We start from the raw sequence: 17,506 nt of genomic DNA, 5'->3' as shown, positions 1-17,506 counted from the left end.
GAAAGGGGGAGGTCTGTTAATGGTGAGTCACCTCATCCCCAAACTTCTCTTTCTAGTACAGTGACATAGTTGGAATCCTGATTGTGTTTCATGTGTTGTAGCCTACATGTCAGGTTGGATTTGACTTATGAGGAAATCACAGATTCCATTACATATAGAACATGGCTAAACAGCTTTTCAAACCAAACTCTCTGAATTGCTGTTGGTTGCTGTTGGTTAATTTCTACGAGAGCCGCAGTAAAACAATATAGCATTGAACTTGGCCTAGTTTTTACTTGGTAATATGTTCATGTCATGTGTGTGCATGATGTCATTAGTCACATATTGCTCTGTATTGTGTACCAGTGCCACAACATATTCAAGGACCTAAAAGGAAATTACAAGACTTAAATGTATAGGTTTCTCTACTATACAAGTCAATAGAATAGCCTTTCTGCTTAGATCAACTTGATCTTGTAGCCATGTTTAACTCTTGGAGAAAGAGAAGGGTGGGTGTTTTTTGAAGAGCGTGACCCTCACCTAGACAGATGATGCCAGTTGGGATGCTGATGCTTGAATACCTGAAGAAGGCAAGGACACACTAACTGAGACAAATGGCATGGGCATTTCCTATCTTTGCTGACAGTCATGCATGAAAGAAGGAAAACAGACTAGGGTGACTAGGAAGATCCTAACCTATATTAGGTCTAACCTAATAGACCTAGATGTACTAAAACTATTACTGTACAGGTTTTTCTAGACTGGGATTGACTTTACTCAGTCACTCACTCATAATTTTGTGTTGGGACAAACCACTTTTATTATAATGATGAACATATGATAATGATAATGACACTGGCAAACCATTACAATAGCCAAAGTTACTCGTGAAAGCATAGCTTTAGTGTCAGCACACCCATCCCTAATCAACTTTCTTTATACAGCTAAAGTTAACTCCTTAGACCAAATCAGTCTCTAGATTTGAAGTAGTTGAAGTTCGTTCCTAAAGATACATGCAGGTGGATAAAACCTTTTTTTTCTGCATGCATGCGCTCACCTGAGGTTTGGTGGGCTGTATTAGAAGTCGCTCCAGGGTTGCAGTGCTGAAGCCCTTGCCAGTACCCACTAATTAGCCAGCGCTGAACTTTTCAAATGATTTCTAGGTAACTGTATAACCTTTTTCGCTACTAAAATGCTCACCCTCTAGCGAAGTCACCGCGCGCTTGGATCAAATTGAATGGAGTGTAACCTACACAATGCAAACCCTCTTCTGACCAGAAGCTGATGCTGTTTACTACTTCTACTTCTTCTTCTTCTTTTTCTTTTTCGATGAGTTTTAACGTCGGTTGGCATCCAATAATAGTTGTATTACCACCAACTACTAGACTTGAGTATAACTCCTTTGAACTTTACTTGAAAAAGTCAAATAAATCAACAAATACCATATCATCTACCCCTACCCTCATTAAAAACTCACCACCCTACTCCACTATTTAAACATATCTAGTCCTACCTCAGGCCAACAACCTGAAAGGACGGGACACTACCACTCAACACCCCTTCAAATCTCGTACACCCAAATACTTCTCTGTAGCTGCCACCACAACCTCTATTTTCTGCGACGTACGTTCCATCCCTGCAGTACAGTTGATAACCATTGCTATGAATGCTAAAAAGCGAATCTTACTGACGGATATATCACTCGTTGGCCTATCCCTCTGTACTAATACAGATTTACTACTCACACAGATCCTCTCAGGGTCTCTCCCCCTTGACCCAGTTTTCTCAACTTTCTTTACTGCTTCAGCAAACGACACCTTTTGCTCTACTCTTGTAACCTCAACCTGCCTCTCTCGCACCAGACATTTCTGATTCCCAGCCCCATGGGTACACCTTACAATTAGCACATACCGCTTTCCCCAATGCTACACATTACTTTGTTTCATGCCCTTCTGGACACTTCTCACACCTAGAAACCTCCCTCCTATACACTGCTGCCACATGCTCATAAGCCAGACACCTGTAACAACGTAATGTATTCGGCACGTGAGCTCATACAGGATAACTGAAATATCCTTACATCACTTTGTCGGGCAGAGACTCAACATCAAAACTCAAAAGAACAGACAATGACTCTTCTGTTTCCCCACTCATGCCACCCTGTCTGCGTCGCACCAAACGACAAGCATCACAAACACCAGAATCTTTCCCTTCACTTGGTCCACTTTCACATTTACCGCTACCCCAATAATCACTCCATTCAATTGCACCCTTTTATCGAGAGCAAAACAAGTCACATCTCTTGTCCCCATTCATTTGGTGTGAAGCCCCTGCTCTCTCTGAACAGCAGAAACACAAACAATTTTCACAAGACCACTTCGGGTTACCTTCACTGATTCCATAGCACCCAACTCCTTTTTCACCCACCCTGAAACCACAAATGGATCAACCAAAAGGCAAGGGTCCACTTTCTCCAAAAATGGTCACTCCTACTGTCACAGACTCATCTTTATTCTGACCATCGGTGCAAGCCTCAGGCTCAGAGGACCACACCTGCCACCTCCAATAATTTGCCCTCATTCGCTTCCATTTCTCCTCCAGACCTCGATTAGGCATACGGCTCACTCTGCTGACACTTTCTACCATTCTTCTTCGACAACCATCTCTTTTTTCCCCACCATTTCTACATGACTCAAGCTCACCCTTACCTCTCTCTTCGGCCTCCTCTGCCTCTCTTTTTCCCTCCATTCCTCCTCCATATTCCAAGTATACGTCTCCATGTGATAATATTGTACTTCTCCTAACATTCATCTCATTCTTGCCATCTCAAGCGATGCCATTTTCTCCTGATGCTGTTTGCCACGTGTTGCCCACTTCATAGAATTTAAATCGTTAGCAGGGTAATTCCTTTATGCGTTGCCTTTCCGAAAAACATATTGGAGCATTTTCTAACCTGTTCGGTGCATACTTCTAACAGGGTGGAAATTTGGAGCCTAGATCAGCTATAGCTCTGTGAGTGAGAAAGATTGAGCTAGCATAATGGTGAACACTTGAACAGGCTTATAAACTTCTCTATCAAACACATTTTAACATTTTGAAATGTGGTTAATTTTCTCCATAATTTAGCCTAACAGGGTGGACATTTATGAGTGGGACATACAGACTAACAACATGGAAAAATAGATAAAACTGTGTTTATATTTATTTAGCTTTGCACCATTGTTTTCCCACCAAAGACAAACAAAAAATCTTTAAAAAAATAATACATGCAATAATCCTGAAAAAAACATTAGCGATGAGAGAGAATTTATCTAGGACTATAAAATAACGAAGAAAGATTTTAAATATTGCATTATTTTATGGCTTATATTTTTCATGGAAGTTGATGAATAACACCCGGGTCATGTCAAAAACTCCTTCATCCACTGAAAAAACACAGCAGAAAATCCAGTTTCAAGATCCATATTTTTGTGTTAAGGAAAAGAACACCTGACTTTATATTTAAAGCCTTTTGGAATCCACATTTTACACCAAATAAAATGTGATATTTCCTGTGGACAGAAAAGGCACTGCATAATAGGAATGACCCAGCAGGCCTATGGGTGCCAGGTAGGAGGATCACATAAGGTTGTGGAATTGCAATAAAAGTCAGATTTAAATAAACAAGATTAAATGTAATGTTTTATATATTTGTCAAATACTATACGTTTGATGCTTGTACACAATGTCCCCCAAAAAATGTTGTTCTCTACCTCCAATTACTTAATAAATGAGAGCCTAATACAGTAAGTTATTAAGTTGTTGGTTTACCTATGTCCAAGGTTTTTGCACGCCATCAGTGTTGGAGATGGGCTGATCTGCTTTCAGCTTAAGCAAACTGACAGTGACTTGGCATAATCATTCTAAACCCACGCCACTCGTCATTGTTGTCCATCCCCTGCTATTGAGACCGTCCTAGATGACCATTCACTGAGACAATGTTTCCACAATATTAATTTGATGGAGCTCATTTTCCTCCTACTGCACATCTTTAATGAACCTTTACATTTGTTCTCTGACGTATCTTTTTCCCCACCCTAGATATGCATACCTTCAGGCTGGAAAGGTGGAGATGGACAGACAGATAGACAGAGAGAGCAGACAGATCCCATCACCTGCCCATTGCCACACAGAAGTTATCATGAAGGATTCAGCCAGCCTGGTTTCACCAAGAGGCCTCTCTCAGCTTAGGCTAATTGGCACTAGGCTACTTGCTGTTGATATCTGAGGATCAGAGGGAAGCATCAACTGCTGCAGAAGTTGGAGATAGCAATGTAGTGTTATACATTTTTCACATCTGCCATAATTTATTTTACACAATCCTAATGTATTTGTATTATACAAGGGAACACCAAGTTTTGATCAGTCACTTCAGGGACAAGTTAGCTCTTTGCATGGTGCCTCTCTCTATTTCTCTCTCTCTCTCTCTCTCTCTCTCTCTCTCTCTCTCTCTCTCTCTCTCTCTCTCTCTCTCTCTCTCTCTCTCTCTCTCTCTCTCTCTCTCTCTCTCTCTCTCTCTCTCTCTCTCTCTCTCTCTCTCTCTCTCTCTCTCTCTCTCATTCTCTTTTTCTCTTTTATCTCTCTCTGACACACACACACACGCACACACAAACACACACACACACAGTTGCTCCTTACATTTTTTATTACCCTGTCATATTCTTACAAAGTAATATACTGGCTGAAAGCAATCATATGTCTTTCAAGCATCAGGATATTACCACAATGCATTAATATGAGATGTTACGATTAAAGGGGAAAAATGAAAAATTATGCAGCTTGAACAGGATATGTGTCACTGTTTCTTCCCTCCCGATATCTTCATTTGTTACCCAACTCTCTGGTGTTAATTCCGCTCACCCTCAGCTCCCTCTGTTGCCATGGATATACTATTCCTATGGCAACTACGGGCCTTTGTGGACGGCCTCAGGTCCCGACCACAGAGGACTCTCAGAACCTTTCATTACATTCCTTTCTAGCTCACAGACGTTATCAATGACAGTGTTCTCTCTTCCTCTATCTCTCTTTTTCCCCTCTCCCTTTCTCCTTTTCTTTCCCTCTATAGACTCTCTCCTTCTCTCATCCTCTCTCCACCCTCTCACTCTCTCTCCTTTCGCTCTCTCTCTCTTTCTTCCTCTCTCTCTCTCGCTCTTGCTCGCCCCCCTCTCTCTCGGTCTCTCTCTCTCACCCCCCCTCTCTCTCCACCTCTCTCTCCTGCTTTTCTTTTGCATAATCACAAGCATGCTGTTACCTTAATCTCAGAGCACATTCCACATGTCAGCCAGGGTCTCAAGAGCAGAAGGCAATGTGACTGTGCATTTATGCTTTATGACACCCATCCTTTTACCACTGTATTATAGAGAGGGGAACTACAGACGCTCTGTGACCACTCTCAGTGTAGTCCTAATTACCATCACTGACTGAGCTATCAGTGGTCTAAGTATTCCTGTGGGGGAGAGGGAGGGAGGAGCAGCTGTGATCAGATTTATAGAGTAGTTTGTATATCCCTGTCTGGAGGGTGAATGAATGAACGGTGGCAAAGGGAAACCAGAGCCATGTCTTTAATGATGCATGAGGAGTCTTGAAGCAGGCCAGAGCAGAGACAATGCCTGGCTGGCAGAGAAAGGAGTCCTGTGACAGTGAGAGTGAGAGTGGCGGTGGGTACTTGCAACTAGAGTTGGTGCTGACACAGGTGCTACAGTTGGGTCTGACTCTGAAGGCCCAAGTTAGATCCAGTCTGTTCCAGTCCTAGTCCCTCTGCATGTCTAGGGCCTTAAGCGGGCAGCGTCTGGTGACCAGGTGGGGGTTCTCCTCTCCACCTGCCGAATGAGCGCTGTCAGCATTGGGGGGTACCACGGTCTGCGGGTGGGCTCGGCCCTGCTCAGCATCGTGGCAGGGTGCATCATTATCGGGGTGTCGAGGGAGTGTGATGCGGATGCCGTAGGGGGAATCTTCCTCGGTGCGGGGGGGCTGGGTGAGTACATCCAGAACTCCAACTAGTCTTTCATTTTGTTGAGTGCTCTGCAATGTGCTATGTAAAACATGCTATGCAAAATTCCATTGGTACTTGCAGTGCATAGCATTGTAAGAGGAATGTAGACATTATTTATAGCTACAGTATACAGCTTGCCTACAGAAATGTACTGGTAGCTTATTCAGTTCAGAAACTACTGCCTCTTTGATGGTGGCACCACAAGTGGGTCATTTCCCGAATAGATAAAACTTCATGCAAATTGAATGTTCTCTTTTTTTAATCTCTGTGGTCTATCTTGAAAATATTTACACTCCTGGCTGTCCTTTCTTTCTTAAAAAAAACACATCTATCTTTATTCCTAACTGTAACTGGGGGATTTTATACTGCAATGTTGAAGCAGTAGACAATTTGATCTCTGTGCTAAGGTGTCATATGGGTCTAAGAGGCTTTCCTTTTTCAGGTGTACAAGGCCTGCTGCAAAGTCTAATATTTGCGAAGTCCTGTAGCAGACTGTGTGAATGATCAGTGGCCCTTGCCATTTTCCATCCACTTCCATCAAAAACACACCCGGGGATCATTTGATCCGCTGGTGTAATCTAAGACAGTTGATAGCATCATGGGGAGCAGGGTATTCCACTCAACCCAGGAAATTAAGTTCAGTGTCAGAGAGTAGAAAACAAGTGACCGGCTTTTGATCTACACTGACTGCAGAGTAGAAGTCATTCAAAGTCAACTTTGACCACTGATTTTGAACATCCCAAAACTAAAACAAAAAACTTTTGTGGCTTTTCCTTGTAATTAAACAACAACTTATTGCTTCTTAACAAAACAATATGGTAGCATCTTTGACATTTTATGTGGAGAACTCAAATGTTGTTTCCTGAAGTGCAGGTGTCCTCTTATTATTTGCTCCAAAGACAATCACTGATCCAGGTAGTCTACATCTGTGGCTATGAACTGACTGAACAAAACTCAGTGTTCTTGGGAGGATCTTTTCGCTCCTGTTGCCGCCTGGCGACTGGTGAGATGTTCTGACAGCATAGACATGCATCACACACAGGCACACTCAGGACCAGCCACTGTTCAATAGCAGCTCTCTCTGTGGTTCAGAAGGGAAATCAATAAGTGTGTTCAGCCTGCCTGCCCAAGGGTAGCTAGAGCTATTTGGATGCATTCACAAGTCCTAGTGGGCTCCTGAGACTGCAGGAGGGTCAGGGTAAGAGAAAATCCACTTAGCCTACCAGTAGGCTAACCATCGTATGGGAGCTAATTTATAGTTGAGTAGCACCAAACGGGAATCTGTCTCCTTTTTTCACACTGACCATGATGCTGATAAACATCCATTTCAGTCAAAAAACATCTTAAAAACACTTGAAGGGAAATTTCGAAAATGTTCAACTTCATATTCATCATTTTCAGCGCCACCGAATATCAACATATTATATGTAAAAATGGTGGTTCCTATGTTTTGTAGTAAAAAAAAAGATACCGGAAGAGAAGTGTTTCCAATGACATCATTGCCTACTAATTGCCTACCAATTGTATACTAAACTGTTAATGATGTCATTGGAAACACTTATCTTCCTGTATCTTCTTTTACTACAAAACATAGAAACACGCCATTGGGGTGGTGCTGGATATGATGAATATGAAGTTCAAACATTTTGAAATGTCCCTTTAAAATTAAGTTAGCAACTTGTCATTAAATACAATATGCATGAGCAGGGAGATAGTCATTTAGGATTGTGTTTGTTGAGCCACTTGAAGGCAATGTAATATCATTTTGATGAGATATGCCTCCTATATCTCCCCAGTGTATGTTTGTGCTGTCCCTGTGTCATTGTAACTTTCTTTGTTTATCTGCCATTTGTTTTTTGAGAACCCACAATGAAATATATTAATCAGTGATTCTATTACATCACTAACTCTGATCCGTGCCTAAGACCAAACACTAGCTTCCATCTGTTTGTTAATTGACATTTACAGTATCCAAAAGGATATTTGAAACCACCCTAATATGCTACAATCAATACAAACCAGTCAAAGAAGGTAAACTCCCACACTTGCAGTACTACACTCTTATTAGTAGTTCAGCACCATGGTCAACTGATATCAATTAGTGTCAACATTGTTTTTCTTTTCCAGGCCTCCTCATCGCTGTCTTCCCCTTCATAAGAGCCTGGCTCAACATTAACAACATTCTCCCTACCTTGGGCAAGTTATTAATGTCTCCCATTATATTTGATTTCAAGCAAATCCATTTGTAAGAAAATTGTTTCTTAGAAGAAAAGTCCTCTGCTCTTCACAGGAAACTTCAGAGTGCACCCTATGCCTGCTAACCCTCCTGGCCCTGAGCAACCAGAGACACTGAAACGAGAAGGTAAATGTCAGATGGCTATGTTTGTAGTTTTTAGTTGCTGTGGTTCAATTGCTGTCATCCCCAGTGTTGGAGTCAGTTCTACGTAGTTCAAACTCATCCAATTTATTGTAGAGAAAACATTTTTTGTGAACAATAGTGACAGTTAATCCATGATACCTTGGCAGAGATCTGACTAAATCTGCAGGCTGGGCCAGATAGGACATGATAATGAACTCTGCCAGGAGAGTGTGTGATGAAAGAGCATGCCCATTACATTAGAGAATACTCATCACACTCACTCCTTTATACTCTTTGATGAGATGGAGATTGCTTTGAACAACAGCAATTGGGCTGGAGAGAGTTATGTCTGAAGGATGCTGTACAGGCACCGCAGTCACTTACCATCGCAGTTTATAATAAAAATGATGTGGAGAGATGGCTAGACTAAGATGTATAAGCTACAGATAACTAAGGACAGCCAAACCATTGCATAGCCAGTAGTGTTTATTTGGTTATACTTCTCTCATTTCTCAGACAGGCATGGGCTAATAATAGATATTTCATTCACATTGTATATGAACATATATTTGTCTTCAGGTAGATGTTGGATAATGTATGTATACTTCATAGATACTCCGATTGTTCAATGTGACCCAGAGGCTGTTGTTGTGTTTTCCTTTCATCTGACAGCGACTCAGAGCCAGCTGAATCTGGAGCGCTCTAAGAGCCGGATGGGGACGTTTGTTGATGCCGGACCGATGGCTGAGGCCTCCGCAGATGAGGGGTGAGACATGACAGACAGATGGACATGCAGACACACACAAACATACACACAAACACACACACACTTGGACACACACACAGACACATGCATGATCGAATATTTTTTCACATTTGAAATATACATGTACATTTTAGTTTCACAGTGTATCCTGGGGAATCCCTTTGCTTGTGAATGTAATCAGCTGGTGATGCCTAGTTAACAGACAGCCACTCAGTGGCACTCCAGAGCAATGGAATGACTTGGTTTGCAGCCTGCTTGTATGTATGCTGCTATGCTCCTGCCTGCTTCTTTCTCACCCAGTTCAATAAAGGTGTTTGATAGTCTCTGATGGGACCAGGTGAATGCTAATGGCATCATTTGGAGTCAGTGGCACTGGCAGACTACCCTGCTTTGTGATGCTACTACCGTGACCTTCTCATGATAACATTTAGCTATTATGAACATAGAGGATAATAGCAGAGGATGCACACAGCGTTAAATGAAATCATAAGGCAACAGTGAGAATATAGAGGCTAACTGTTGATGTAGAAAATGAAACAAGTTAAGCACTGAAGCATATAAAACATTAGCATTGCTATCTAACAAATGTATATTTTCATAGATCAAGTGTGTTTTGTGTGTATTCTTTCTCCCCCTCAATAATAAGGAAACATGATCAGAACCAATTCAGGACAAAGGACCGATATGGCTGTCCTGTCTCCTAAGTCGATTAGAACAGTACTATAAGAACCAAAATGTACTGAAGAGAAGGAGACCTCTATCCCTTGTCATAACCAAGAAATCAAGTTGCTCCGGATATTGTTGCCTTGGTAACCAAGAGACCGCTGATTTCATTCATTGTCTGAGTCTGGCTGATATTCATCAACCTTGCAGGGCATGCATGTCTGATCCAGTTAGACTCACTTGTGCACGCATCCACACACGTGGGCATGCATGCACATGCACACACACACACATACAGTACCTCACAAACAAAAATGTATTCATCATGAGCTCTACTAACACTCCCACTATTCTATTGCAGGACATCCTCAGACATGCCAGACATCTTGTCCAGACGAAAGTTCAAGCAGACCCTCCCTGATCCAGACCTCCCGTAAATTGGTTTTATAGCAGCCACACAGCACACATCTCTCATGCACGCCTACTCAGATTTGAGTTCACCTTCAAATGGACTTCACAAGTTGGTGAATCAGATGTTTACTTACTTCAACAATACAATTCAAAAGCTACATACTGTGCCTTCTCCTAACTATCCAGAGGAATACATGTTTTTTTCCACAATGTCTCATTTTATTAGCAATATTATCCTTATCCTAGAGAGAGAGAGAGAGAGAGAGAGAAAGAGAGAGAGAAAGAAAGCGAGAGAGAGAGGGAGAGAGGGAGAGAGGGAGAGAGGGAGAGAGAGAGAATTAGGCAAAGAGGTATCAACCAAGGATAATCAAGTAGTGGATAGTAACATCTCAGCTCATCGCACAAGATAATAAAAGAATCCCAGTACACGGACTGAGAAGGCTGTTTTCTAATGTTGAATTGTAACTGACATAGTGAAAAATACACACTGATTTCATTGTATATCCCACCAGGGGCAAGTCTGGTGTTTTTAGAAGGAAGTCAAGCTATATTAGATAAAATCCAAACAGAAACAATTATTTTATCAGGCAACCTAAATTATATATTCGATAAGATTGACAGACGTAGCAATAAAAAAGGAAATTCAAGGAGCCTCCAAAGAGACTGAACATTTTCATCTCTACAAATAATTTACAGGACACCTGAAATAGTGAAATTGGATCATTCTCCGGTATCATGCTTAATTACACCAACATAAAATACACTTAGCAACAGTATATGGAGAATGAACAGAGTGCATCTTCAAGACCCTAAATGTAAATCTGTAAATGAAAATACGTCAACCTTTACCATTACAAATGTAGACAGAGGACAGAGAAAATGTGTGATGCTTTTAAGGCATACATTATGGGAATGATAATCTCATACTCGGCAAAAGTTAAATCTGAGTTAGAAATTAAATACAAATTTAAAAAAATGTATATCGTAGAAAAAGTCCATAAAAAATCTTTACAAGGTAAAGAAGAAAATATAATTTCTGAATTTAAACAGGAATATGATATTTTACTTTTGAAGAGAACCAACAACTACAGGTTAAACTCAAATAAAGCCTACTACTTCATGGAAAATATACCTGGTAAAAATCTCACAGCCTTCACAAACCAACACATGCCAAACCAGTTATAATCTGAAAAGATAAAGATACAAATGCATTTGTTAGAAACAACAATGCGATTTAATGACAATTTTAAAAAGCTTCTATGAAAATCTATATAAATCAGAATTTAACAACAGCTGGACTGATCCTACAGCCTTGGTAGACACAATAACCCTGAAGTAACTATCAGCAGATAAAAAAGAATCACAAAAAAATGGAAATCAACCAAAAATAAATATTAGACACTCTTAAAAAATATATATATTCTAAACTTTGGAAGCGTTCAACTTTCCAGCTGAAATAATACATTTAATAAAAATATTATATAAATATCATAAAGCAAAAATGTACACAAATAATATGACATGAGACAGGGATGTCTTCCCTCTACCCTCCTGTTTGCACTGGCAAATTAAACTGCTTGCAGAAAGAATTAGGCAGGACCCAAACGTAACAGTTATCAGTATTGGTAAACATGAATATAAACTCAACTTATTTGCTGAAGATCTCCTGATATACCTGAATCATACACATTTTAATAATGGAAATAGGAAAAATAATACCTCGTGCTCTACCGAAATCCTTTCTGTGGACCACAAAAAAATATGAAATACTTAGGATGCTTAACAAATATGTGAAGGTAACTTTATCCCATTATTCAACAACATGAAAGCAAAGCTAATTAAATGGAACAATCTCACCACAAATCTTGCAGGTAGAATAAACCTCTTTAGAATGGCATGGCTCCCAAAGTTTTTATATTTATTCTAGGTAATACCAATTACCCCACCGAACACATTCTTTAAAAGAGTATTCTTGGCCATAACAGACTTCATATGGGCAAATAAAACTCATAGAATAAATTTGAAAGTTTTACATGTCCCTAAATCTGAGGCTGGTTTTAACTTTTCAGATTTGGAATTGTATTAACTCATCACACAAGGCTTTAACTTGCGACATATTGTTAAATACGCTAAAGAGGAACAATGGGTACATATTGAATATGCGCATGCTCATACCCAGAATCTTTTCATGTGTCTATTTTCAAAGAATGGAGCTAAGAACATGAACAACTTTATAGTTAAGAAAGTGAAACAGATTCTACAAGAACCAATATCACTCCCTAAAAAGAGACCAATATGGAACAATCCTTGGATAGCTTTTCAGAATTTACCGATAAATTGGGCCACAAATTTTATAACATGCAATTTCAAGCTGATAGTTTTGGACATCAAAGCAATGTTGAGGAAGTCCCGTTTGAGTCAGAAAATGATATTCATATGATAGGTAAGATATACAAAACCTTACAGATAGCATATCCAACCAACAATCTCTTAGAAACAAATATACATTATTGGAACCAAAAAATAATACCTCGTGCATTTTGAACTGATATTAGCACAAGATGGAGGGAATTTTGGAACATAACTAAGAAAATTAAATTAAATTGTTTACGTTTAATCCACTATAAACTAATGTATAGAATTTAAAATACAAGAAACAAAATTCACAAAATCTACAGCACAAAAGCAGAATCACGTCTTAAGTGTAAAACTAACAATGACTCAATAATCCATGCCTTCTGGGAATGCTATAACGTTAAAGTCATGGGCAGAGTTGTCTGTCAGAAGTATTACAATGTAAATGTACTTTTAATCCATCTGTCTGCATATTTCAAGACATGGCATATGAGGGTGCAGTGGACTATACTTTTCTCTTCAATCATTTTGAAAAAAACGTCTACTTAAAAGCTGGAAATCAACGCATCCTCCATCGTTAAGACTTAGAACTGGTGCGGACCAGGGGAATCCGACTGTTTAATTAAAACAAAGCATCGGAAAAGGCCCAAGGTGGGTGTTGACGCGATGTGATTTCAACACAATGGAAAAGTCAAATGCTTTCTTATCTAAATGTTGAAAGTGCGTGGGTGACGGAGGGAAAAATATGTTGCAGTTTGAAACCATAGAGTGATTGGGTTATGGACATGGGGGTGTGAGCTGGTAGGTCTGGGCAGGTGGGATGTTCTTGATATTTGTGTGCATATGTTTTGTATTGTTAAAAAAACAAGATTCAAGTGGTGATTATGACTTTTAGCAATTAGCAACGGTCATCGAAATTGTTAAAAGTTTTTAAAAACAATTATAATAAATGCAACAGTTGGACAATGGATGAAGATACTCCCAACGTTTAGAATTTGTATAATCCATCAGATATTGACAGAATTTTAGTACATAAAACATTTTACTGGCATGGAAAAATAATGAATGGAGTTCAGTGATTTTGATGGGAATTCAGGTATTCAATTTATTGTAAAATGTCACTTTTTTCTTAGGATACACTCATATGTAACGTTTCTTACTGTATCAGGTCTTTTATTATATTTTGTGTTCAATAAAGAAAACTATTTGTACCTCATTTGCATACATACACACACTGAGTGTATTTGCATATATTAATAAATTAACATACAGGAGAGGTACAATTGAAGTCGGAAGTTTACATACACTTAGTTTGGAGTCATTAAAACTCGTTTTTCAACCACTCCACAAGTTTCTTGTTAACAAACTATAGTTTTAGCAAGTCGGATAGGACATCTACTTTGTGCACAAGTCATTTTTCTAACAATTGTTTACAGACAGATTATTTCACTTATAATTCACTGTATCACATTTCCAGTGGGTCAAAAGTTGATATACACTAAGTTGACTGTGCCTTTAAACAGCCTGGAAAATTCAAAACAATGATGTCATGGCTTTAGAAGCTTATGATAGGCTAATTGACATCATTTGAGTCAATTGGAGGTGTACCTGTGGATGTATTTCATCGCCGACCTTCAAACTCAGTGCCTCTTTGCTTGACATCATGGGAAAATCAAAAGAAATCAGCGAAGACCTAAGAAAAAAAATTGCAGACCTCCACAAGTCTGGTTCATCCTTGGGAGCAATTTCCAAAAGCCTAAAGGTACCACGTTCATGTGTACAAACAATAGTACGCAAGTATAAACACCATGGGACCACGCAGCCGTCATACCGCTCAGAAAGGAGATGTGTTCTGTCTCCCAGAGATGAACGTACTTTGGTGTGAAAAGTGCAAATCAATCCCAGAATAACAGCAAAGGACCTTGTGACGATGCTGAAAGAAACAGGTACATTATCTCATTATGAAGATGTTGGAGGAAACAGTTACAAAAGTATCTCTATCCACAGTAAAACGAGTCCTATATCGATATAACCTGAAAGGCCACTCAGCAAGGAAGAAGCCACTGCTCCAAAACCGCCATAAAAAATACAGACTACGGTTTGCAACTACACATGGGGACAAAGATCATACTTTTGGAGAAATGTCCTCTGGTCTGATGAAACAAAAATAGAACTGTTTGTCCATAACGACCATCGTTATGTTTGGAAGAAAAAGTTGGAGGCTTGCAAGCCGAAGAACACCATCCCAACCGTGAAGCACGTGGGTGGCAGCATCATGTTGTGGGGGTGCTTTGCTGCAGGAGGGACTGGTGCACTTCACAAAATAGATGGCATCATGAGCCAGGAAAATTATGTGGATATGTTGAAGCAACATCTCAAGACATCAGTCAAGAAGTTAAAGCTTGGTCGCAAATGTGTCTTCCAAATGGACAACAAAGTCAAGCTATTAGAGTGGCCATCACAAAGCCCTGACCTCAATCCTATTGAGAATTTGTGTGCAGAACTGAAAAAGCGTGTGCGAGCAAGGAGGCCTACCTGATTCAGTTACACCAGCTCTGTCAAGAGGAAAGGGCCAAAATTCACCCAACTTATTGTGGGAAGCTTGTGGAAGACTACCCGAAACGTTTGACCCAAGTTAAACAATTTAAAGGCAATGCTACCAAATACTAATTGAGTGTATGTAAACGTCTGACCCACTGGGAATGTGATGAAATAAATAAAAGCTGAAATAAGTCATTCCCTCTACTATTATTCTGACATTTCACATTCTTAAAATAAAGTGGTGATCCTAACTGATCTAAGACAGGGAAATTTTTCTTGGACTAAATGTCAAGAATTGTGAAAAACTGAGTTTAAATGTATTTGGCTAAGGTGTATGTAAACTTCAGACTTCAACTGTATAACGTGATTTGACGTAATTTTATCTATGGCCATTTATCAACGGAAAGCCAATAGAGGCCATTACTGTTTGACAGGGCATTACATTGCTGTGGTTGTAATGTGAACTGGGAAAAATGACAGGTACAAGCAAGAGTAAGAAAGAGTAACAGGAGTAAAATAAAAGCATTCAATACAGTGTGATTTAAGTGACAAGTTGTTCTTGCAATATATAGCTGGCTGAAAAAGACAGATCCTCAGGTGGGTGGGGCATCTGCATTGCTACTATTTGAAACTGATGGGTGAACCCTTTCATGCTTTCTAGACCGGGGGTGCGCATGTTGATTTTATACATCCACACCAGATGCGATCCAGACAGCAGGTTGAAATATCAAAACAAATTCTGAACCAACTATATTCATTTGGAGACAGGTCGAAACACATTACATTCATGGAAATGTAGCTAGCTTGCTTGCTTTTGCTAGCTAATTGTCCTGGGATATTTTACCTGAAATGCATAAGGTCCTTTTTTCTGGATCTTTGTAGATTATACAGACCCTGATTTGAATCCAGGCTGTATCACATCCGGACGTGATTGGGAGTCCCATAGGGCGGTGCGCAATTGGTCTAGCGTCGTCCAGGTTTGGCCGGGGTAGGCTGTCATTGTAAATAATAATTTGTTCTTAACTGACTTGCCTAGTAAAATAAAGGTAAAAAAAAAAAAAAAAAATGTAGTACCCCTTTTTTGTTATATCCAATTGGCAGTTACAGTCTTGTCCCATCGCTGCAACTCATGATCAGACTCGGGAGTGGTAAAGGTTGAGAGCCATGTGTCCTCTGAAACACGACCCTGCCAAGCAGCACTGCTTCTTGACACACTGCTCACTTAACCCAGAAGCCAGCTTCACCAATGTGTCAGAGGAAACACCGTCCAACTGGCGACCGTGTCAGCATGCCCACACCCGGCCTGCCACATGAGTCACTAGAGCGTGATGGGACAAGGACAACCCCGGCCAGCCAAACCCTCCCCTAACCCGAACAATTGTGTGACGCCTCATGGATCTCCCGGTCGCAGCTGGCTGCGACACAGCCCGGGATCAAACCTGGATCTGTAGTGACATCTCTAGCACTGCAATGCAGTGCCTTAGACCCCTGCGCCACTCGGGAGTCTTTGTAGAATTCTGACCCATTTTGAAGCACACAAAATCATGTGTTCTCTACTCTGACATTAAATCCACAGATAAAAGGGGAAACTAATACTTTCTAGTAATCTCTCCTCCTTCAGTAGTAGTCTTCTTCTTCTTCTTATTATTATTACTATTCTTCTTCTGTGGACTTTATATGTTGTTTGGCAACCAACTTTAAGGTGCATTACCACCCCCAACTGGACTGGATTGTGGACCTCAGTTAATCTTTCAATCACCCACGTCTGTACAAGCTCCTAAAAACCATGAGGAGATGTGAGAGGGGGACTTGCAGCATGTTAAGCGTCAAAAATATAACCAAACTCCAACGCCAGTTGAAGCGGGCGAGCAGTTTAGACAAAATTATTGAATAACATGTATGCGCGCACACAATGCGACCGGTGTAGTCAGCATGTTGCATAGCAAACTCATCAAAGGCTTTGGACCTCTTGGCATAATGGTGAAGGCATTGGCTTGACGGTCCCTGGACCTGGATTTGAGTACCGGTCGGAGCTTCCCCCTGAATTCGCTACAATATAAATATCTTAGACTCTGTAGGAGGCAGCACAATTGCAACCTATTTTATCGTCCCTCAGATTTTATGACTGAACACCATTTGCTGACATGCTCACACCCAAGTACATGCACGCACGCACACCACAATGCACCCTCATAGTGAAACACAATGCATTTATATTCAGGAGAGGCAGAGTACATTAGGCAGAGTGACTGCTTCATGCATAGCGGTGTGGGGAAAACGCTGTGCTCTGATGTAGACTAAAGCATGATGTGTGCTCTGAGCCTGGGATTGATCAATGCAGTATTGTGCTGGCTTCTTGTCTCACTGTGAGGATCTTTAAATCCACAACTTCATTTGAAAT

At 40.4% G+C, this 17,506-nt stretch overlaps 1 protein-coding gene across 1 annotated transcript; it reads left to right on the top strand.

Moving 5' to 3' along the window:
• The first annotated feature begins 5,492 nt into the window (after positions 1-5,492).
• On the top strand, positions 5,493-13,775 carry LOC129814028 (kinocilin-like). Its single transcript, XM_055866773.1, has 5 exons — positions 5,493-5,992; positions 8,138-8,206; positions 8,301-8,372; positions 9,042-9,135; positions 10,160-13,775. Exons 1-5 carry the CDS (start codon positions 5,845-5,847, stop codon positions 10,233-10,235), a joined length of 459 nt encoding a protein of 152 aa, XP_055722748.1. The 5' UTR covers positions 5,493-5,844; the 3' UTR covers positions 10,236-13,775.
• The last annotated feature ends 3,731 nt before the right edge of the window (positions 13,776-17,506 follow it).

This window comes from Salvelinus fontinalis, chromosome 17, assembly GCF_029448725.1.
Source record: "Salvelinus fontinalis isolate EN_2023a chromosome 17, ASM2944872v1, whole genome shotgun sequence".
Lineage (NCBI taxonomy): Eukaryota > Metazoa > Chordata > Actinopteri > Salmoniformes > Salmonidae > Salvelinus > Salvelinus fontinalis.
This window is presented reverse-complemented; position numbering and strand designations above follow the sequence as displayed.

Bases quoted from the DNA above. Each gene is read 5' to 3' on its own strand.
- LOC129814028 (XM_055866773.1), top strand. From the start codon at position 5,845: ATGAGCGCTGTCAGCATTGGGGGGTACCACGGTCTGCGGGTGGGCTCG. The intron at 8,207-8,300 runs GCAAGTTATTAA...TGCTCTTCACAG, and splicing joins CAACATTCTCCCTACCTTGG to GAAACTTCAGAGTGCACCCT. The intron at 8,373-9,041 runs GTAAATGTCAGA...TTCATCTGACAG, and splicing joins AGAGACACTGAAACGAGAAG to CGACTCAGAGCCAGCTGAAT.